Source organism: Natrix helvetica, assembly GCF_964273705.1.
Source record: "Natrix helvetica genome assembly, chromosome: 16".
In the NCBI taxonomy this organism is placed as follows: Eukaryota; Metazoa; Chordata; class Lepidosauria; order Squamata; family Natricidae; genus Natrix; species Natrix helvetica.
In genome coordinates, this window is record NC_138563.1 from 6,980,131 (window position 1) to 7,002,425 (window position 22,295).

General features: G+C 46.0%; 1 protein-coding gene across 4 annotated transcripts in view; it reads left to right on the forward strand.

Moving 5' to 3' along the window:
* The window catches only part of MAP4K2 (mitogen-activated protein kinase kinase kinase kinase 2), a 49,839-nt gene that overhangs the window by 21,124 nt on the left and 6,420 nt on the right, over nucleotides 1-22,295 (forward strand). For 3 of the 4 annotated variants that reach the window (XM_081968519.1, XM_081968521.1, XM_081968520.1), the window contains exons 9-29: nucleotides 344-475; nucleotides 2,961-3,023; nucleotides 3,116-3,197; nucleotides 4,558-4,665; nucleotides 5,745-5,823; nucleotides 6,226-6,284; nucleotides 7,648-7,691; nucleotides 8,003-8,041; nucleotides 8,758-8,794; nucleotides 9,688-9,853; nucleotides 11,210-11,322; nucleotides 12,112-12,153; nucleotides 12,581-12,665; nucleotides 13,289-13,368; nucleotides 14,629-14,689; nucleotides 15,658-15,781; nucleotides 16,787-16,845; nucleotides 18,241-18,344; nucleotides 18,476-18,647; nucleotides 19,470-19,538; nucleotides 21,118-21,204. In XM_081968519.1, coding sequence (XP_081824645.1) covers nucleotides 344-475; nucleotides 2,961-3,023; nucleotides 3,116-3,197; nucleotides 4,558-4,665; nucleotides 5,745-5,823; nucleotides 6,226-6,284; nucleotides 7,648-7,691; nucleotides 8,003-8,041; nucleotides 8,758-8,794; nucleotides 9,688-9,853; nucleotides 11,210-11,322; nucleotides 12,112-12,153; nucleotides 12,581-12,665; nucleotides 13,289-13,368; nucleotides 14,629-14,689; nucleotides 15,658-15,781; nucleotides 16,787-16,845; nucleotides 18,241-18,344; nucleotides 18,476-18,647; nucleotides 19,470-19,538; nucleotides 21,118-21,204 — 1,805 coding nt within the window. The remainder of the gene's footprint in view (nucleotides 1-343; nucleotides 476-2,960; nucleotides 3,024-3,115; nucleotides 3,198-4,557; nucleotides 4,666-5,744; nucleotides 5,824-6,225; nucleotides 6,285-7,647; nucleotides 7,692-8,002; nucleotides 8,042-8,757; nucleotides 8,795-9,687; nucleotides 9,854-11,209; nucleotides 11,323-12,111; nucleotides 12,154-12,580; nucleotides 12,666-13,288; nucleotides 13,369-14,628; nucleotides 14,690-15,657; nucleotides 15,782-16,786; nucleotides 16,846-18,240; nucleotides 18,345-18,475; nucleotides 18,648-19,469; nucleotides 19,539-21,117; nucleotides 21,205-22,295) is intronic. The other variant, XR_014176617.1, reaches the window with a different exon arrangement.

The window sequence follows — 22,295 nt, forward strand, 5'->3', positions numbered from 1 at the left end:
TGCACCATGGCAATCCTTGCAATAACCAGATGCAAAATTAACATCCAGTTCGACCCGAACCGGTCTGAAACGGCTGAATCCCACCGCTGATGTTATTGTGTTGCATGAAAACTGGAAGCTTTCAAGAAGAGACTGGACTGCCATCTGTCAGAAACAGTGGCAGTCCTGCTTAAGCGGGGGTGTGTGTGTGGACTAGATGACCTCCAATGTCCCTTCCAACTCTGTTGTTCGGTTAAACCCAGTTCTTGGAAGTTATTGCCTTTGCTGATTTATCACAACCAAGAGTGAATGTGCTTGGGAGTCCCTTCCTCCTCTGACTTTGCATTCTGTCTGATTCGCCCAGGATGGCACCAGAGGTGGCCGCGGTAGAGAAGAAAGGCGGATACAACCACCTGTGCGATATCTGGGCCCTGGGCATCACCGCCATTGAACTGGCCGAGCTGCAGCCGCCACTCTTTGACCTGCATCCCATGAGGTAAGGATGAAAGAAAACTTGGAGAGAGCACGGAAGACCGGGCTGGATGTAGAGGCTGGCATAGATTTAAAACAAATGATTTGAAATGTTAGCAACTTTCAGATATATGGACTACAAGTCCCAGAATTGCTAAGCCAGCATGCTTTAAGATCGGTGGACTACAACTCCCAACATTCCCTAGCCAGCGTGCTTTAAGATGGTTAGACTATAACTCCCAGAATTGCTAAGCCAGCATGCTTTAAGATCGGTGGACTACAACTCCCAACATTCCCTAGCCAGCGTGCTTTAAGATGGTTAGACTATAACTCCCAGAATTCCCCAGCCAGCATGCTTTAAAATGGGTAGACTATAACTCCCAGAATTCCCCAGCCAGCATGCTTTAAAATGGGTAGACTATAACTCCCAGAATTCCCCAGCCAGCATGCTTTAAAATGGGTAGACTATAACTCCCAAAATTCCCCAGCCAGCATGCTTTAAGATGGGTAGACTATAACTCCCAGAATTCCCCAGCCAGTATGCTTTAAAATGGGTAGACTATAACTCCCAGAATTCCCCAGCCAGCATGCTTTAAGATGGGTAGACTATAACTCCCAGAATTCCCCAGCCAGCATGCTTTAAAATGGGTAGACTATAACTCCCAGAATTCCCCAGCCAGCATGCTTTAAGATGGTTAGACTATAACTCCCAAAATTCCCCAGCCAGCATGCTTTAAGATGGGTGGACTATAACTCCCAGAATTCCCCAGCCAGTATGCTTTAAGATGGGTAGACTATAACTCCCAAAATTCCCCAGCCAAAATGCTTTCAGCATTTAAAAGAAGAGCATTTAAAAATGCTCTTCATTTTTACTTCTCCTTTGATTTCTTTATTATTTCTTTTTTTAATTATTATTAAGATTATATGGCCACCCATCTAAAATACACGACTCTCACATCTCCTAAGTAAAAAAACAGAATTTAAAAAGTTATAAATACGTTTTATCTGGAATCTCACTAAACCTTACTTTGCAAGTTGTTTGGTCTTCGCTTCCTTATTAATTGCTGATTAAAATTGGCCACAGTCCTGATTTCCCTTCTTATCTTCAATGCAAACACTACCTTTTCAGTCCCTCTGGTTTAAAAAAAAACACATTAAAATAACCCGTCTCGGTAGGCCTGTATTTCTGAGTTCCTAATTACAGCTTCCAAAATCGTAGAATTTTTTGAGGTTGGCTTTGGTGACGGCTGCAAAACCCACATTTTTGCTCCCATCCCTGAAAAATCAGCATATTAATTTGGCTCCTTGGGAGAGGCAGAATTAAATCAACCACAATAGCAAATAATAATAATAATAATATCCCACTGGTTTGGTTTTTCTAGAAAAACCAGCTGCACAACATTTTGATGTGTGTGTTTGTATATTTGACCGTCCTTCATAGCCGTTTCTGGTTTAAGAATTACCAAAGTCCCAAATTTGTCTGCAAAAATGCTGGCTATGTGACATCTTCCCAAGAGTTGGGACTCCAGCTCCCATCAGCCTCAGCCACTCTTCAACACAGGTAGTCCTCGATTTACAACTATTTCTTTAGTGACCATTTAGAGTTACAAGCCACTTATCACCATTTTTCAAACTTGCAATCATGGGCATGTGATCAAAATTTGGACAGCAACTGGTTCATATTTATGATGACCGCCGTATCCAGGGGGGAGTTCCTGTGATCCTCTTTTGCGACCAAGCAAACTCAATCGGGAAGCCAGATTCCCTTAACAGCCGTGTTACTCACTTAACAACCGCCGGGACTCATTTAACAATGGTGGCGAGAAAAGTAGAAAATGGGGCAAAAGTTACATAACTGTCTCGCTTAGCAATGGAAATTTGGGGCTCGGTTGTGGTCGTAAGTCAAGGACTTCCTGCAATAGGAGGTGTGAAGGAAAACAAAGCAATTGAGCATTTTTGTGAATGGTCCTTTCATTTTGGTGGAATGTTTGAGCATTCCATGACATCACCAGGAATCAGCCAATGGGGGACAAGTAATTTTGTAGAGAAGGTATTCCCGTTTCTTTAAAACAGGGGTCTCCCAACTTGGCAAGTTTAAGACTTGTGGACTTCAACTCCCAGAATTCCTCAGTGAGCCAAACATGGCCACTTTAAGATTTCTAGACTTCAACTCCCAGAATTCCTCAGCCAGCCAAACTTGACCACTTTAAGACTTGTGGACTTCAACTCCCAGAATTCCTCAGCCAGCCAATCTTGGCAAGTTTTAAGACTTCTGGATTTCAACTCCCAGAATTCCCCAGCCAGCCAAACTTGGCCACTTTAAGACTTGTGGACTTCAAGTCCCAGAATTCAATTCAATTCCCAGAATTCCTCTGCCAGCAATAGAGCTGAATTGAATTCTGGGAATTGAAGTCCACAAGTCTTAAACTTTGCCAAATATGGACACCCCTGCTTTAAAACAAAGGAGAAAAAGAAAGTTGTTTTTAACTTTGTTTTGTTTTGCCGTGCAGGGCTCTGATGTTGATGTCGAAGAGCAGCTTCCAGCCCCCCAAGCTAAAAGATAAGGCGTGTTGGTGAGTCTGTGGGGGTGTGTAAGAGACACAATTCTTCCCCTGGGCCACTAGGAATTTTTCTCTTCATTTGCACTCCTGTTTTATCCTTCCAGGTCTGCTGATTTCCACCACTTCCTCAAACTCTCCTTGACCAAAAACCCAAGAAAACGGCCAGTGGCAGAAAAACTCTTACAGGTGATACCAGCCTGGGGAGTGGGCAAAAGTTAATCCCACCCTCCCGCTCCCCTTCCCAAATCAAAATTGTCTAGAAACAACGCGGGAAAGGAAAGGAATACTGCATCGTCCTCACTGGGGATGCTGGAGAGATTCGTGAGCGGCCATTTTGTTTTCCCAGACGGCGGGTAGTCCACGACTTACGACCACCCTGTGCAGCTTTATGTTGATAACTGGTTAAGCGACTTTCGCCCCATTTTTGTTGCGAAGGGAATCGTCGCGGTTGTTAAGTGAGCGACACCGTTGTTCAGTGAATCTGGCTTCCCCGTTGCTTGACAGAAGGTCCCCAAAAGGGATCGCATGATCCCCGGGACCGTCATAAAATGTCAGTCGGTTGCAAAGCAGCTGGGTTTTGATCATGTGACCCTGGAGACGCCGCAGAGGCCGTGTGAAAAAACGGTCGTAAGTGCCGTTTTCACTTTGAACAGTCACTAAATGAACTGTTGTAATCTAAGGACTACCTGTCTCCTGATTTAGTGTCAACTCCAGGGGATTATGGGATATTTTACTGGGCTTCCTGTTTTCCCCATTCTGGAGGGCTATCCCTCTTTGCTAGCTTCATCCCTAAAGCAACTTTAACCAGGGGTGGGATTGAAAATTTTTAGCAACCAGTTCTGTACCCGGTTGCTGGGGGGGGGGGGGGGGGGCGTGGCCTACTCAGCCTCTTTACAGCAGGGGGAGGGGCATTTTCACCCTCCCCAGGCTCCGGAAGCTTTTTGCGAGCCTCCGGGAGGGCGGAAATGGCCTCCTGGGGATCTGGAGGCCCTCTGGAAGCTGGAAACCGGTCCGTTTCCGGAACATCTGGTAGGCCCGTTTTTTGCCCTCCCTAGGCTCCGGATGTTTTCCCTGAGCCTCCGGAAGGGTAGAAATGGCCTCCCCCGGAATCCGGAGGCTCTCTGAAGGCTGGAAACAGAGCTATTTCTAGACTTCCGGGAGGCTCATTTTTTGCCCTCCCCAGGCTCCCCGGGCCCTCCGGAAGCTGGAAACCAGCCGGTTACCAGACTTCCAAAACTTCCGGTAGGTCCATTTTTCGCCCTCCCTGAACCTCCGTGCTGGCCCTGTACTTAAATGACGGGAGGGGCAGGGCCAGCCGGTCCTTAAAACAACCGGTTCAGCGAACCGGATGCAAAATTAGAAGCCACTTCACCCAAACCAGTCCGAATCGGCTGAATCCCACCCCCGGCATTAACGTATTATGGGAGATTTTCAGACAGGGGTGTCCAATTTGCTGTGGCAAATCTTGGGGCCCCCTTGGGATCCCCAATGAAAACTGGGAGTGGCTTTTGATCCCTTCGGCTTATCCGTGTCTCTTCTTCCGTAGCATCCTTTTGTCTGCCAGCCTTTGGACCGCGTTCTTGCTGTAGAATTACTGGATAAAGCAACAAACCCTGAATTGGACGCAACTGCCTTGGACGATGGGGATTTCGAGGTACAGTTGCGTTGGGGGCATTGGGGGAGGAAGATGGGGGTTACGTTAATCGCTTCCACTTCAAACCTGGGAAAATCCAGACTGGGTCACCATGACACCGAAAATATGTTGAGACTCTAGAATGGGTGCAGAGAAGAGCAAGAAAGAGGATTAGAGGACCGGAGGCTAAAACATACAATGAACGGTTGCAGGAACTGGCTTTCATCTAGCTGTTGATTTGAGCTCTGAACTTGGCAATTTGGTTCATCACCCTTCGAGGAGACATTATCAGGGAGTTATGCTCATCCATCAAGCCGAGCTATTAATATTCAAACACATTTCAAATGTATGTTTGCCTACAAGTACCGGCTCTGCTGACCCCCTTTTCTAAGAGGTCTGCTAGAGCAGGGGTTGGCAACCTTAAACACTCAAAGAGCCACAAAGGTCCTAACTGGAAGCCCCTCGTTCCATTCTGGAGCCGACCGGAAGTCTCTTCCTAGCACGGCGTCCTTTTTCCTCTACCTGTCCTAACCAAAAGCCCTATCAACTGTGATCTATTTATTCTATCTATCTATCTATCAGATAGATCTATCTATCTATCTATCTATCTATCTATCTATCTATCTATCTATCTATCTATCTATCATCTATCTATCTATATCTACTATTTATTCTATCTATCTATCTATCTATCTATCTATCTATCTATCTATCTATTTATCTATCTATCTAACTACTATTTATTCTATCTATTATTTATTCTATCTATTTATCTATCTATCTCTATCTATTTATATATACTATTTATTCTATCTACTATTTATTCTCTATCTAGTATTTATTCTATCTACTATTTATTCTATTTATCTGTCTATCTATCTATCTATCTATCTATCTATCTATCTATCATCTACCTATCTACCTACCTACTATCTATCTATCTATCTATCTATCTATCTATCTATCTATCATCTATCTATCTATCTATCTATCTATCTATCTATCTATCCCTTTCTATCTATCTACCTACCTACCTACCTACCTACCTACCTACCTACCTACCTATGAAACAAAAACTGTGACTTTCCCTCCCAATTCAGGCTTATGACGTTTTCCCCGATAAAATCTGCTCGAGTAAGCCACGTGGGCCATCAGAAGGCACCCTCTCCGAGATCCAGCGTAAGTTTAATTTGTATGTTGGAATGCCCTTCTGTGCAAATGTACGTTTGGCTGTTGGTTTGAGCTTCGAGCTTGGCAATTGTTCTGATTTCCCCAAAAAGCCCGAGGCAGAGTCCTGGTCCGAACAAAACCCTTTTTATTAAATGAATGTGAATTCCTGGATGAGAAGCGAAACGCCTTCAAAGAAAAACCAGAAATCCCCGTTGCCTCTTGAAAAAAGGAGACAACCTCACTTGTTCTTAACTCACCTCAGCAGATTGTGGTCTAAAGTCAGCACAAAAGGGCCCATTTTTCTAACTTTGTGTTGCCTTGCTTTAAAAATCTGGACTTTCGAACGCCGCGAGCAGAATCTCATTTCTGCCTCTCTGTCTGACCTTGGAATTGTTTCTGCTTCCTTTCCAGTTAACCAGGTTAAATTCGGCCCTCCGTTACGGAAAGAAACGGAGCCATGGGGCAACCCAGTAAGTGGCCTTCATAAGTGTGTAGTTCTGTCTGTGTTGACGTATTGTGCAAGTGTAACTTGTTTGGCTTGATTTAATTCATGAATGCAGCTATAGTCCGGCTGTAAACGCTGGTTTGCAGCTGAGAGTATCGTTCCTTTAAACTGGTGATGAAACAAACTGGGTTCTTCACGCATAATGTAAGTTGGCTGTTTTCCTTTTTTTACAGTTTGCTAGATATGTAAGGCAGTCCTCAACTTACGACAGTTCATTTAGTGAGAATGGCACTGAAAAAAGTGACTTATGATCATTTTTCACACTTGGGACCTTTTCAGCGTCCCTGTTCTGACCTGCTTCCCCAAAAAAGTACGAAGCAGATTCCTGGTCCCGACAAAACCCCTTTTATTAATCGAATGTGAATTCCTCTCATTCCCATTCAACAAAGGCTTGGCAAACAGTCTTTAAAAGGAGTATTTATGACCACAGACCTTATCTGTCTTGGAAAACTGCCATGTCAATATTTTCCCAAATGCAAGGAAAGGCTCTGGGCACAGAGTCTCTGAGATTCAGGGACAGATCTTCACACTCCTGAAACCAATCTAATCACCGAACAAACCAATTGTTTCCTGCAAAAGCCCCCTCCTCTTTTATTCCCTATGGGAGGGGTCACTCACCTTGCGCCTGTGGCTTTACTGCCAATTCTACCCTGATTTCTGAGCTGTTTCCTTCTTCTGGCAACTCTGCGCATGCGCACACTGGGAACAGGCTCCAGCTGTTCCTCTGCCTCACTGCTGTCTGGCTCCGAAGGCAGCTGATAACTGTCAGACGGCTCTGGCCCCCGCTCTGCCTCTGAAGTAGAGCCCTTGTCCGAGCCTTCCCCAGCCTCGAGGACTGGCCCATGTTCCTCCTCAACCCTACTCACTGTCCGACTCTGCTGGCCACTGGCGGGCCACAACAAGTCCCATGATCCTGTGATCAAAATTCAGGCACTTGTCAACTGGCTCATATTTATGACGGTCGCGTGTCCCTGGGTCAGCGATCCCCTTTTGCGACCTCCTGACAAGCAATGGGGGAAGACGGATTCACTTAAGAACCGTGTCACTGACTTAACAACTGCAGTGATTCCCCTAACAGCTGTAGCAAGAAAGATGGGCGAAACTCACAACTGCTGATTCTCTTGACTAAAGAAGTTTTGGGGTCATAAGTTGAGGACCGTCTCTATGTTCCCACCAGCCCTGTTTTCGTGGGCGGTGTGTGTGTATGTGTGTGTGTGTGTGTCAGAATTGGGAAGTGAAGCAGCTCAGCCTGTGAGGGCGACAAATAAAACCGGATCTATTTTATTCTGGCCCATTTAACACGAAGCGTTTTTGTCTCTTTTTTGCAGACCGAGGAAGAGGAAGAGAATTGGATGGTTCTTGGAGATGGAGAGTAAGGGATTTAGGAGGGGCAAAGATGTGGTCGGGTTGGGAGAGGCGCGGTGTGGCCCAGAGGTGAACCTCTGGCCTCACAATCAGGAGTGATATTAACACTTCGCACGGCCTTGGTTCTGTGTTAATGCAGCCTAGAATTGCGTTGGCATTTTTGGGCAACTGGAGGGCACGGCGGGCTCTTATTTAAGTGAATGTCTTCAAGGAAAAACACCTTTGGGAAAACCTTGATGGAGCAAACAGTGGCTTGGGTGGGATATGCAGACCGAGGAACTGATAGGTAACCTTGTGCCATGTTTTCACCATCCCTAGGAGCCTGCTTCAGTCCGTCGAAGAGGCCTTAGAAGAGAGGTAAGAAGGAGATGGGAGATTAACTTAGAAACACTGGAGAACTGGCAGAGTTTTCCTCACACAAGCCAACATTAAACCTGGAGTGTTGTTTTCTGTCCTCGATGAAACGTTTTAAATGGTGGTCTTGTCCAGCTCAACATAATTGGAGGAGGGGGGGGCGGCTTTTGGGACCATCATGATATCTTCCAATTTATATTGTTTTTATTTGTTTCCTAGTACAATTTGATTGCTCATTGGTAACCCATATGACTATCACTAAGTGTTGTATCTTTTTATTCTTGATGAATGTATTTTATTCTCCTTAAGTACACTGAGAGCTTATGCACCAAAGATCAATTCCTTGTGTGTCCAATCACACTTGGCCAATAAAGAATCCTATTCTATTCTGAATCCTATTCTATTCTATTCCCATTCCTATTAATTCTATTCTATTCCATTCCCATTCCTTTTACTTCTATTCTATTCTATTCTATTCTATTCACCCCCCCTCTTATCTATTCTATTCTATTCTATTCCTTATTTTATTCTATTCCTTATTCTATTCTGAATCCTATTCTATTCTGTTCCCATTCCTATTAATTCTATTCTATTCACATACACCTTATCTATTCTATTCTATTCCTTATTCTATTATATTTTATTCTACTCCTTATTCTATTCTATTCCTTATTCTATCTGTTCTATTCCTTATTCTTTAATTGCTTTTTCTTCCTTAGGAGTCTAACCATCCGCCCAGCGCGTCCTACAGAGCAGGTATGCTTCTGGATTATTCAAACTACACCTGTTTCTTGAAACGGCCATTTCCTTTGCGTTTTGCAAACTATTGTGAGAATTCTATCATTCTAGAATATAGTTCTACGGAATAACAGAGTTGGAAGGAACTTGGGGGTTTTCTAATCCAGCCTCAGGCAGGGGACCCAATTGGACAACCAATTAAATATGAGCCAATTGTGGGCGGCGGCAGCCCGAAAAGCCAATGCAATCCTAAATTAACGCTAATGCAATCCTAAATTAACGCTAATAAATAAATAAATAAATTGCATTAACAGAGGGATACAATCAAAATCACGTTAGGTACTAATACCACTCTAGAAAGCCTTATTAAGACCATATCTAGAATCCTGCATCCAGTTTTGGTCACCACACTATAAAAAAGGATGTTGAGACTCTAGAAAGAGCACAGAGAAGAGCAACAAAGAGGATTAGGAGACTGGAGGCTAAAACATCCGATGGTAGCAGGAACTGGGCATGGCTGGTCTAGTGAAGAGAAGGACCAGGGGAGACAGGATAGCAGCCTTCCAATATTTGAGGGGCTGCCACAGAGAGGAGGAAGGGGGGTCAAGCTATTCTCCAAAGCATCCGAATGCCAGAAAAGGAATAATGGATGCAAACTGACCAAGGAGAGATTCAACCTGGAAATAAGGAGGAATTTCCTGACAGTGAGAACCATCAACCCATGGAACAGAAGTTGCCTTCGGAAGTTGTGGGGGCTTCATCCCTGGAGGCTTTCAAGAAGAGACTGGACTGCCTCTGTTAGAAATGGTGTAGGGTCTGCTGCTTGGGCAGAGGGTTGGACTAGATGACCTACAAGGTCTCTTTCAAATCTGTATCTATCTGTATCTCTTTGTTTTTTCCCCCCCCTGCAGACCCAGGAAGACCAGCGGACGGCGGGACTTGGGGAAGAATTCTCCAGCACTATCAAAAGAGGACCCTTTTGGGATTTTCTCAACATGGAGCTCACGTATAAGGCTCCTTGGGAGCAGGATGGGGAATGCTCGGATCTGGAAGGGCCCAGGGGCCACACCGTTCCAGGTAAAGAGGTGTTTTCCACTTTGTATTCCGAGACCAAGTGGCTATCAAAGAATAGAATAATAATAATAATAATAATAATAATAATAATAATAATAATAACAACAACAACAACAACAACAACAACAACAACAACAACAACAACAACAACAGTTGGAAGGGGCCTTGAAGGTCCTACCCCTCTCCCGCCCGAGCAGGAGACCCTACACCATTTTTCATCCTCATCAGATGAGCAGACTTCTTATTCCACACTCCTAATAAATATTCCACATTTATTTCATAAAGTTGGTCTTCGGGTTACAACACTCACTTAGTGACCGTTCAAAGATACAAAGGACCGTTTTTTCACACAGTGATCACTTTTAGCAGTTGATCACGTGATCAACATTCAGATGCTTGGCAAACGGCTCGTACTTATGACGGTCGCAGTGTCCCGGGGTCCTCGGGATCTCTCTTTTGCGTCCTCCTGACGAGCGAAATCAGTGGGGAAGCCAGATTCACTTAACAACCCTGTTTCTGACTTAAACAAGTGCAGCAATTCACTTAACAACTGTGGCAAGAAAGGTGGCAAATTGGAGCAAAATTCGCTTAACAAATGTCTTGCTTAGCCACGTAAAACTTTGGGCCCATTTGTGGTCGTAACTCAAGGACTGCTTGCCTTTATGTCGAGTGCCAGGGGTCTCCAAACTTTGGCAACTTTTAAGACTTGTGGACTTCAACTCCCAGAATTCCCTAGCCAGCAAAGCTTTCCTGGCTAGGGAATTCTGGGAGTTGAAGTCCTCAAGTCTTAAAGTTGCCAAACTTTCCTGGGTAGGAAATTCTGGGAGTTGAAGTCCTTAAGTCTTAACGTTGCCAAAGCTTTCCTGGCTAGGGAATTCTGGGAGTTGAAGTCCTCAAGTCTTAAAGTTGCCAAAGCATTCCTGGCTAGGGAATTCTGGGAGTTGAAGTCCTCAAGTCTTAAAGTTCCCAAAGCATTCCTGGCTAGGGAATTCTGGGAGTTGAAGTCCTCAAGTCTTAAAGTTCCCAAAGCATTCCTGGCTAGGGAATTCTGGGAGTTGAAGTCCTCAAGTCTTAAAGTTCCCAAAGCATTCCTGGCTAGGGAATTCTGGGAGTTGAAGTCCTCAAGTCTTAAAAGTTGCAACGTTTGAGCACCCCCGATCTAGTGTATCAAACTAAAGGATTAGAAGGTGACATGGTAGGGGTCTCCCCATACTTGAGGGGCTGTCCCAGAGAAGAGGGGATTGGCTTATTCGCCAAAGCACCTGAAGGCGGGACCAGAAATAATGGGTGGAAGCTTATTAAAAAGAAATCCAAACTGTTTTCCTGCTAGTGATTTTGTTATTTCTCTTTCGACAACAGGCAGCACAGCCTTCGGTGGAATGCCAGATCCTCCTGTGGTGGATTCTCCCAAGCCTGCGGACTGCCTCCTATCCACTGAGTGGGCCACCATGAAAAAGAAGGAAGAAGCCACCGTAAGCATGCTAAATCCAAGATTTTCCAAACTGTGTTTGGTGGTTGGAGGAATTGGATATGGCTAGTCTAATGAAACGGAGGTAGGGACAGATTTTATTTTCCTGGGCTCCAAGATCACCGCAGATGGGGATTGCAGCCAAGGAATTAAAAGAGGCTTGCTCCTGGGGAGGAAAGCGATGGAAATCTAGACAGCATCCTAAAAAGCAGAGACATCACCCTGCCAATCAAAAGTGTGTCTAGTCAAGGCTGTGGTTTCCCCAGTTGCAATGGATGGCTGTGAAGGTTGGACCATAAGGAAGGCTGAAGAATGGAGGCCTTTGAACTCTGGTGCTGGAGAAGACTCCTGCATTGAGTCCCTTGGACTGCAAGGCCATCCAACCGGTCAGTCCTAGAGGAGATCCACCCTGGCTGCTCTTTAGAAGGCCGGATCCTGAAGAGGAGACTCAAAAGACTTTGGCCACTTAATGAGAAGGAATGACTCCCTGGAGAAGAGCCTCATGCTGGGAACGATGGAGGGCATCTGGTAACTGGCATAGGGCTCTGGCCCCCTCTCTGCCTCTGACACAGAGCCCTCATCAGAGCCTTCCCCAGACTCCAGGACTGGCCCAGGTTCCTCCCCAACCTCCTCACTGTCAAAATCTTCTGCCAGCTCTGCTGGCCTCTGGTGCTAATTCTGCAATTGAACAAGGAATACAGTTAGAGACAGTGCCTTATTTCTTTTATTTTAAAAAAGGAAAATATTGGGAAGTTTAAAAAAAATGTCCCTTCTCTCTCCATCACCTTTCCAGAGGTTGCTGTGTCATGGATTGCCCCCTACGCCTAAAGTTCATGTAAGTTGCATTTCCTTCTTCCCTACCCCCCTCTCCAAAATTCCTAGACTTTTTACTGCAAGTCCCAAAGGTGGTAGTTTTGCTCACTTAGAGTGGGGGGGGGGGGGGAGGGTTTAGAAAAGTCTCAAATCTCCCTGTAGGGGGGAGATTATGGCCCTTTTAAGGGGGACTATTATGGCCCTTTTACAATCTGTGGACTTCAACTCCCAGAATTCCTGAGCCAGCTGGCTCAGGGATTCTGGGGGTTGAAGTCCACAAGCCATCAAAAGGGCCATAACAGCTCTGGGCTTCAAGAAAGATTTGATGTGAAGTCTAGGAATGAGGTGAAAAGCACAGTAGACAACGAAGGAATAAATCCCAGTCATTTCCTGCACACACAACCCCCCCCCCCCCAACATCCAAATATTTCCATTTCCTTCTTTCCCAGATGGGAGCTTGTTTTTCCAAAGTTTTCAACGGCTGCCCACTGAAGATCAACTCAGGTACAACGTGGATCCATCCAGAAACACGAGGTAAGGATTTATTTCTGGTTGATTTCTGCAATTTTACATTCCATCAGAAGATGGCCTACCTAACATTGTTTCTCAGCCTTGGTAAATTAAGAGGTGTGGACTTCAACTCCCAGAATTCCCCAGTCAGCAATGCTTTAAAATGGGTGGACTTCATCTCCCAGAATTCCCCAACTAGAATACTTTAAAATGGGTGGACTTCAATTCCCAGAATTCCCTGGCCAGAATATTTTTTAAAATGGATGGACTTCAACTCTCAGAATTCCCCAGTCAGCAATGCTTTAAGATAGATGGATTTCAGCTCCCAGAATTCCCTAGCCAGAATATTTTAAAATGGGTGGACTTCAACTCCCAGAAATCCCTTTATGAGGTGTGTACTTCAGTTCCCAGAAACACCCTGCCAACATGCTGGCTGGGGAATTCTGGGAGTTGTAGTCCAAACATCTTAAAAATTGCCAACGTTGAGAAAAGAGCAGTACAATTTTTCCTCACAACGCCAGCCCTGCAGGGTAGGTTGGACCTGGTCGGAATTGAGGGACAAGAGGAAACTAGAACTTGGGTCTCTTTCCATTCCTAATCCACCGTATTCTCTTTCAACGTTATAAACGTCCTTTTCTGGTTTGCAGATCTGTATCTGGTGGTGGGAGCAGAGGAAGGTATATACACCTTGAATCTTCACGAGCTACACGAAGACACGATGGAGAAGGTGAGTTGTCCTCAGAGAAACACGAGGGAAGGATTGGGGCAGGGGACCTTGGTTTGTTTGACCCCTACAAGCCATGATTAAGCCACCCTGTAGGAGGCCAGTCCCTCTGCTCTGTGCTTAAACTGCAATGAATATGCTTGGCATTCCTGACTCTGTGTAATTTAGCAAGTTGCTTGAAATATTTTTAAATTAGTTATTTATACCCCACCTTTATTATTTTTATCGGTCACGCAAGGTAGCGAGCGTCCCTAATATTCCTTTCTCCTCCTGTGTTCCCCACAACGACAATCCTGCGAGGTGAGTCGAGAGAGAGAGAGATACAGAGACAGAGACAGACAGAAAGAGAGAGACAGAGAGAAACAGAGACAGAGAGAGACAGAGAGAGAGAGAAACAGAGAGAGAGAGAGAGAGAGAGAGACAGAGAAAGAGACAGAAAGAGAAACAGAGAGAAGAGAGAGACAGAGAGAGACAGAGACAGAGAGACAGACAGAGAGAGAGGGAGGCCAGCCCAAAGCCATAGGTGGAACTAGAATTCACCTTCTCCTAGTGATTGGTCCAAAGTCACCCAGCCATCTTTTGTGCCTAAGTCAAGACTAGAACTCACAGTTTCCTGGTGATTGATCCAAAGTCAACCAATAAGCTTTCATGTCTAAGGCAGGACTAGAATTTACCTTCTCCTGGTGATTGGTCCAAAGTCACCCAGTCATCTTTCGTCCCTAAGGCAGGACTAGAACTCACCTCCTCCTGGTGACTGATCCAAAATCACGAGTCATCTTTAGTGCCTAAAGCAAGACTAGAACTCACAGTCTCCTGGTGACTGGTCCAAAGTCACCCAGCCATCTTTCATCCCTAAGGCAGGACTAGAACTCACCTTCTCCTGGTGACTGATCCAAAGTCACTTAGCCATCTTTTGTGCCTAAGTCAAGACTAGAACTCACAGTTTCCTAATGATTGGTCCAAAGTCAATCGATAAGCTTTCATGTCTAAGGCAGGACTAGAACTCACAGTCTCCTGGTGACTGGTCCAAAATCACCAGCCATCTTTCGTGCCTAAGGCAGAACTAGAATTCACAGTCTCCTGGTGACTCAGCCAGCCAACCTTCGTGGCCGAGACAGAACTGAACTCATAATTGCCTAATTTGTAGCCTTAACTACTAGACCAATCTGGCTGTCACGTTTGATGCCATCAGAAAAGGGCCCTACTCGGAGTTTACCAAGATTGATGGGCCCTTTCTCTCTCCCCCCTTGTTTCTCTCATCAGCTCCTTCCCCACCGATGCTCTTGGCTCTACTGTATTAACAACACCCTTCTGACTTTGGCAGGTGAGTTTCCCGGGGGGCACAGCTGGGCCTGGGAAATAATGTTTATTTTTCCTGTTTTGGGGACAAATTTTCCATCCGCGGAGGGTCTGCTTCGGAACGGACAGAAGATTTGGCCCCAGTGGAAGCAGCTTCCTCTATTGGGCCGCCGGGATGTGACGGTGACGGTGATGGGGGACGTTGGTGCTAGCTAAATTCGGGGTGGTGGTGGGTGGAATCTCCTTGTTTAAAAGACTTGCAAAGGAAGTTCGGTCCTGCTCCATCCTTCTTGGGTGGAGGTTCTGCTTTTTGGGCAAAGGAGCATCTGGTGATTATATAGGATGGCCAAAAACCAAGAGAATTTGGTTATAGACACATTTGCATCTTTGTGGCCATGCTGGAAAACCTTTATATATATAATGTTTTTTTTTTCATTTTCATAACATATAACCACATGTATACTATTACATAACCAACATTGTATTATATTATTAAATGTTTACATCAATTCGTCTTACCATCAACTCCCAAAAAACAATTATTAGCTCTTCTGCTCTCCGTACATCATATTTGTACCTTATCCATCACTTTCTTCTCCCTCTATCCTCCCCCTCTCTATCTCCTTTCTTCCCTCTGTCGTCCTTCCCCTTCCTCTCTCCTTCTCCTCTCTGCCCTTTCCACTCCTCCTTTCTTCCCTCTGTCGTCCTTCTCTTCTCTACTTCCCCTTGCTCTCTCCTTCCCCTTTCCATTCCTCCTTTCTCTCCTCCTCTTCCCCCCCCCCCGCCCTCTCTCCTATCCCTCTCTTCTTCCCTTCCCTCTCTCCTCTACGTCCCAGTCTTCATCTCCTTCACTTGGTGTATTTCAGATTCTGAGCGAGCTCCATTTTATGTGGATGGTATTTATAATTCCTTTTCAGTATCTCACAACCTCTGAAGGCAACTTCTGTTCCGTGGGTTGATTCTTCTCACTCATTCCTCCTCCTCTCATTTCAGGGAAGTCCCCCCAGATCTCTTCACACAACCTCCTGGGTCTTTTCGAACAACGTCGTCAGCTTCAGAAGCGGCCCGTTCCTCTTTCCATTGCCACCAACCGACTGACGGAGAGAATCATCCCCAGGTGGGGAGAGGTGAGGGGGAGGAAGGGACAGAGGTCCCTAAGGAAGAGTAATGGCATGGGGGGAGTGGGGGGGGGGGGAGAATGGCCTTGGGAGAGATTGGTAGAAGAGATGCTGCCTAGGGCAGCGGCCCCTGGACTTAGGGACTGGTTCTGTGGTTTTACCGTGGACCGGAAGGAGCATGGTTTGCGTGCTACCTGCATCCCATGGACCAGGCTTCGCTTTGTTTGCCCAGCCCAGTGCTGCTCCACGGACCTGGGGGCCTAGGGACCACTTAGATAAGAGCAGGCTTGGCCCACAGCTACATAAAGAGCATGGAAAGAAACTTAAGAAGGAATTTCTCCTTAATCAGTTAATGTCCGGCCTCAGCTCCCCAAACACAACAAACCCCCTGTATTTACAATACAAAACAATAGCAGAGTTGGAAGGGACCTTGGAGGTCTTCTAGTCCAACCCCCTGCCTAGGCAGGAAACCCAATACCGTTTCATACAAATGACTATCCAACATCTTCTTAAAGACTTCCAGTGTTGGAGCATTCACAAATTCCGGAGGCAACTTCTGTTCCACTGATTAATTGTTCTAACTGTCAGGAAGTTTCTCCTCAGTTCTAAGTTGCTTCTCTCCTGGATTAGTTTCCGCCCATTGCTTCTTGTTCTACCTTCAGGTGCTTTGGAGAATAACGTGACTCTCTTCTTTGTGGCAACCCCTGAGATATGGTGCCCTAGGGTGGGGCATTGCTAGCAGCCGTGGTTCTTCCCATAGATTTCCACTCTTCATTTAATATCCCTTGCGGGGTAGCATATGGGCAAATGAATGGAGCAGCTAGCAAAGTGTTTTAATGGCCAGATGCCCTTCCTGTTGCCAGTACGGAGTTATATTCAGCAGATGTATTCTCATTGTGCCCAGAGAGAGAAATATCTCTCCTGCTAATTTTCTAAAGAGATGATCTTGCAAATATTTTCACTTATATTGAAGCTCAAATTAACCCATTTTCCTTTCGTGGCAGGAAGTTTGCTCTGTCAGCCAAGATAGCAGATACCAAAGGGTGCCTTAAATGTCAAGTTGGTGAGTGACCCTTTCTCTTCCTTCATCAGCAGATTTTCCACCTTTCTTGAATTTGCCTCTGAATACTTAGTGTACCTTTCCCCCCACTTTCAACTCCCAGAATTCCCCAGCCATCAGGGCCCTTGCTGAGAATTCTGGGAAGTGTGAACTATGACTCCCAGAATTCCCCCAGCCAAGATGGCTGCCTGAGGAATTCTGGGAGTTGAAGTCCACGAGTCTTAAGGCGGCCAAGGTTAGAAAACTCTGCGTTATGGGGGACCAAGACGTGACTAAAGGTTCTTTAGTTTCATGGGCCTGTTTAAATTACCCTTTTCATTCAAAACCCTGAGGACCTGAACCTTATTTATCTTTGAGAACAGGCCCATGACATGTTCATGCCAAAGTGTATCTCTTTTGTATGCAAAAAATAAAATAAAAATGCAGGTGTTTTTTTCCTGCAGTGCAAGGATTGGAATTCAGCGGTTCTTAATTTTTGAATACTAAGGCCAGCAGAGGAAGGAAGGAAGGAAGGAAGGAAGGAAGGAAGGAAGGAAGGAAGGAAGGAAGGAAGGAAGGAAAGAAAAAGGGGAGGAAGGAAGGAAGGAAGGTGAGCGGGAGAGAGGGAAGGAAGGAAAAAAGAGAAAGGAGAAGGAAGGAACGAAAGAAAGAAAGAAAGAAAAAGGAGGGAGGGAGGAAAGAAGGAAAAGGGGAGGGAGGGAGGAAGGTGAGAGGGAGAGAGGGAAGGAAGGAAAAAAGAGAAAGTGGAAGGAAGAAAGAAAGAAAAGGAAGGGAGGGAGGAAAAGGTGGAAGGAAGGAAGAAAAGAAATAGGGGAGGAAGGACAGAAGGAAAAAGAAGGAGGAAGAAAAAGAGAGTGGAAGGAAGGAAGAAAAAAATAGGGGAGGAAGGACAGAAGGAAAAAGGGAAGAAGAAAAAAGGGAGGAAGGAAGGAAAGAAAAAGGGGAGGGAGGGAGGAAGGAAAAGGAGGGAGAAAGGAAAAGGGGAGGAAGGAAGGGAGGAAAAGGAGGGAGGGAGGAAGGAAAAGGGGAGAGAGGGAGAAGGAAAGAAAAGGAAGGAAGGAATAAATAGAAAGAGTGGAAGGAAGGAAGAAAAAGGGGAGGGAGGGAGGAAAAAGAGGGTGGAAGGAAAAGGAGGGAGGGAGGGAGGAAGGAAGGAAAAGGGGAGGGAGGGAGGCAGGAAAAAGAGGGAGGAATGAAAAGGGGGAGGAAGAAAGGAAAGGAAAAGGATAAGAAGGAAGGAAGGAAAAAAGGGAGGGAGGGAGGGAGGGCCATCTCTCAGAACTTGCCATGCAGAATTCTGGGAGTTGAAGTCCACCTCTCTAGGAGCTAAAAATGGAGACCAGCAGTTGGTGGCTAATCCCATTGTCTGGCTTCCCCCCCCCCCCCCCCCCATTTCAGTCCGAAATCCTTACTCAGGAAACACCTTTCTGTGTGCCGCCCTGCCCTCCAGCCTGGCTCTCCTACAGTGGTACGAACCCCTGCAGAAATTTATGCTACTGAAGGTAAGGGAGCGTCTGCGAACGCTCAGGAACCTCTCTAGCGTTGGGTTCTAGATCCCAGCCAGATTCTGCTGCCGGCTCCCCAGATTTTCTCCCTCTTGATGTGTTTTATTTGTATGTTTCTGTCTCGCCAGCACGTCCCCGTGCTGCTCCCCGATCCCCTCTCCCTGTTTGAGCTGCTGGTTGTGGAGACGGAGGAGTACCCCCAAGTCTGCTTCGGCGTCACCGGCAGCGATCAGCCGGGAGCTGAGCTGCATTTCAGCGTCCTCTCGCTCAGCACCGGCCACACCACCTCCAGTCCTTCCAGTAAGAGCGGCTAGTTGGGGGGGGGGAGATGGGGGGGGCGGAGGCAGGGGGTCCAGAAAAGGGGATTGTGGAGAACCCTAGTTGAGAACATCTCTTTCCTGCATTTTTAAAGACTTCATGTTTTAAGAGGTGGCGCAAGGGGTTAGAGTGCAGTACTGCAAGCTACTTCTGCTGTCTGCCGGCTACCTGCAATTTGGCAGTTCGATCCCGATCGAAGGTTGACTCAGCCTTCCGTCCGCCCGAGGTCGGTAAAATGATGACCCAGATTGTTGGGGGCAGGAGGCTGACTCTTCAAACTGCTTAGAGAGGGCTGTGAAGCATGGTGAAAATATATATATATATATATAAAAATATATTCTTTCCTTCCTTCCGACCTATCTCTCCTTCCTTGCTATCATTCCTTCCTTCCTTCCTCCTCCCCTTCCTTGCTATCTCTTCCTTCTTTCCTTCCTTGCTATATCCCCTTCCTCCCTCCCTCCCTCCCTTGCTACCGCTCCTTCCTTCTTTCCTTTCTTCTGACCTTTCTCTCCTTCCTTTCTTGCTATCACCTCTTCCTTCTTTCCCTCCTTCCTTGCTATCTCCCCTCCCTCCCTTCCTTCTTTCCCTCCCAGGGGTTAGAATGCAGTATTGCAGGCTAACTCTGCCCACTGCCAGCCGTTCGATTCTCGCCTTGAAGATCACCCCTCTCCCTACGTGTGGACTTCAACTCCCATCATTCCCGTTGATTCGTCCCGAAAGCAACTTAAACACCAGCTTTTAAAAAAATAAATTTTTGCTTAGAAAGTTCTGTGGCTCAGCATCGGCTTCTCTCTCCTCTCACAGAACGTCCTCTCGTCCTGGCCAGCCACGTCACTCAGATGGACCGAGACACTGTCCTTGTTTGCTTTGAACGTAAGTTTTTTTTTAGAACGTGGGATCCTACGGCAGGAGGGGACCTCAGAGGTCTTCTAGTCCAGCCCCCCTACTCAAGGCAGGAGACCATATGCCATCCCACTCCAATGGTTGTCCAGTCTATTTTTGAAAACCTCCAGTGTTTGAGCCCCCACAACTTCTGGATGGGCTTCTGGTTCCACTGATTAATTGCTCTCACTGCCAGGAAATTTCTCCTCAGTTCTAGATTGCTTCTCTCCTTGATTAGTTTCCATCCGTTGCTTCTTGTCCTGCCTTCCGGCGGCTTGGAGAATACCGTATTTTCCGGAGTATAAGACGCACCTTTTTCTCTCTCAAAAAAAGAGGCTGAAAATCTGGGTGCGTCTTATACATAGAATACAGGATTTTGTGCCCTGCCCCCTTCCCCAAAATGGCCCTGCATTGCCTTTAGGAGGCTTCCAGAGTGCTCCTGGGGGCTGGGGAGAGGGCAGAAATGAGCAAAAAACGGCCCGTTTTTTGCTAAATTTAACCAGCCCCCAGGAGCTATGAGCTTCCTTTTCATTTTAAATGAAAAAAGGGGCCATTTTTTGCTTGTTTTTGCCCCCCCCCAGCACTCTGCAAGCTCCCTAAAGGTTATTCATGCCTTTTGGGGGGGGGGGGACCAGGGCAGAGGTTTGCAGAGTGCAAAAACTTTAAAAAAACATTTTCCTCTTCAAAACCTTGCTGCGTCTTATACTCCGGTGCGTCTTATTCTCTGAAAAATATGGTAGGTTTCAATCTAAATAGAGCTGGGAGGGGCCTTGGAGGTCGTCTAGTCTAACCCCTATGCCATTTAAGAAGAGCCCGGTCTCTTCTTAAACGCCTCTACACCTACAACTTCCATTGATCAATTGCCCTGACTGTCAGGAAGTTTCTCCTTAATTCCAAGTTGCTTCTCTCCTTGATTAGTTTCCATCCCTTGTTTCTTGTTCTGCCCTCAGGTGCTTTGGAAAATAAGTTGACCCCCCTCATTTATGGGGCAGCCCCATAAATGTTAGACAACAGTTATCACCCCCCCCCTCGATTCTTCTCAATAGACGAGGCAAACCTAAGTCCCTCAAACCTTTGGCCTATGAATGGTTTTCTTGAATGTGTTTTTTGGCCTTCATTCCCCCCCCCCCCCTTCCAATTCTTGCAATGTATAGTTTAGTCCCGCAAGCGAGCCCAAAATTTCTGCGGTTAAGCGAGACATTTGTTAAGTGAGTTTTGCCCCCATTTCATGACCTGTCTTGCCACAGTTGTTAAGCGAATCCCTACAGTGGATAAGTCAGTTACGACCCAGTTGTTAAGCGAATCTGGCTTCCCCCATGGACTTGGCTTGTCGGAAGTTCGCAAAACAACACAGCAACGGTCATAGGTCTGAGCCATTTGCCCAAACCTCTGAATTTTGATCGTGTGATCGAGGAGATGTCGCGACGGCCGTAAGCATGGAAAACGGCCGTCAGTCACTTTTTTCAGTGCTGTTGTAACTTTGGACTGTCATTAAATGAACCGTTGGAAGTCGAGGACTGCCTGTATCTTTGTCCTTCAAAGCCTTCCTCTTCTCCCCCCTCACCCCTAGGCTGCGTCCGGGTCGTGAATCTTCGCGGGACACCGCAAGGAGTGTTTGCACCCGAGCTTGTTTTCAATTTCCCCATTGAAACCATTGGTAAGTAAGGAATATTTGTAGCTCAGGATTGAAATTGGGATCCTTGTTAGTTTCTGAGCTTGGTCGTTTCCTGCAGACGTTTCACTACCCGACTAGGTGGGCATCATCAGTGCTGGAAGGGAGTGGGGTTTGTGGAGTGGAGGAGGAGGAAGAAGAGACAGGGAAAGAGAAAGAAAGAAAGGAAGAGAAAGAAAGAAAGAAAGAAAGAAAGAAAGAAAGAAAGAAAGAAAGAAAGAAAGAAGAAAGGGAATATAAGAGAAATGGAAAGAAGGAAGGAAAAGAAAGGGGGAGAGGAAGGAAGGAATAGAAGGAGAAAAGGAATATAAGAGAAACAGAAGGAAGAAAGGAATGGAAGGAAGGAGAGAAAGACAGAGAAATAAAGAACGAGGAAAGGGAATATAAGAGAAATGGAAGGAAGGAAGGAAAAGAAAGGGAGGAAGGAATAGAAGGAGAAAAGGAATATAACAGAAACAGAAGGAAGAAAAGAATGGAAGGAAGGAGAGAAAGGAAAAGAAAGAGAAAAAGGAAAAAAGAAAGAAAAGGGGAGGAAGGGAGGAAGAAAGGAAGGAGAGAAAGACAAGACAGAAAGAAAGAAAGAGAAAGAAAGGAAAGGGAATATAAGAGAAAAGGAAGGAAGAAAAAGAAAGGGACGAGGAAGGAAGGAATAGAAGGAGAAAAGGAATATAAGAGAAACAGAAGGAAGAAAGGAATGGAAGGAAGGCGAGAAAGACAAGGCAAAGGAAGAGAAAGAAAGAAAAAAGAAAAGGGGGAGGAAGGGAGGAAGAAAGGAAGGAGAGAAAGACAAGACAGAAAGAGAAAGAAAGAAAAGAGATGACATTTCTATCAACTCATTGCAAGAGATTAACTGGGATGCTTGGTGCTTCTGAGCTTAGTGGTTTCCTTGCAGGCGTTCATAACCCAACTAAGTAATGTCATCAGCTAGAAGGAAGAGGTGTTTGTGGAGAGGAGGAAGAGAAGGAGAACGGCAGAGAGAAAGAGAAAGAAAGGGAAAGAAAGAACGAAAGACAAAGAGAAGAAACGTGGAGTCCTTGGTGCTTTCTGAGCTGGGCCGTTTTCTTGCAGATGTTTCA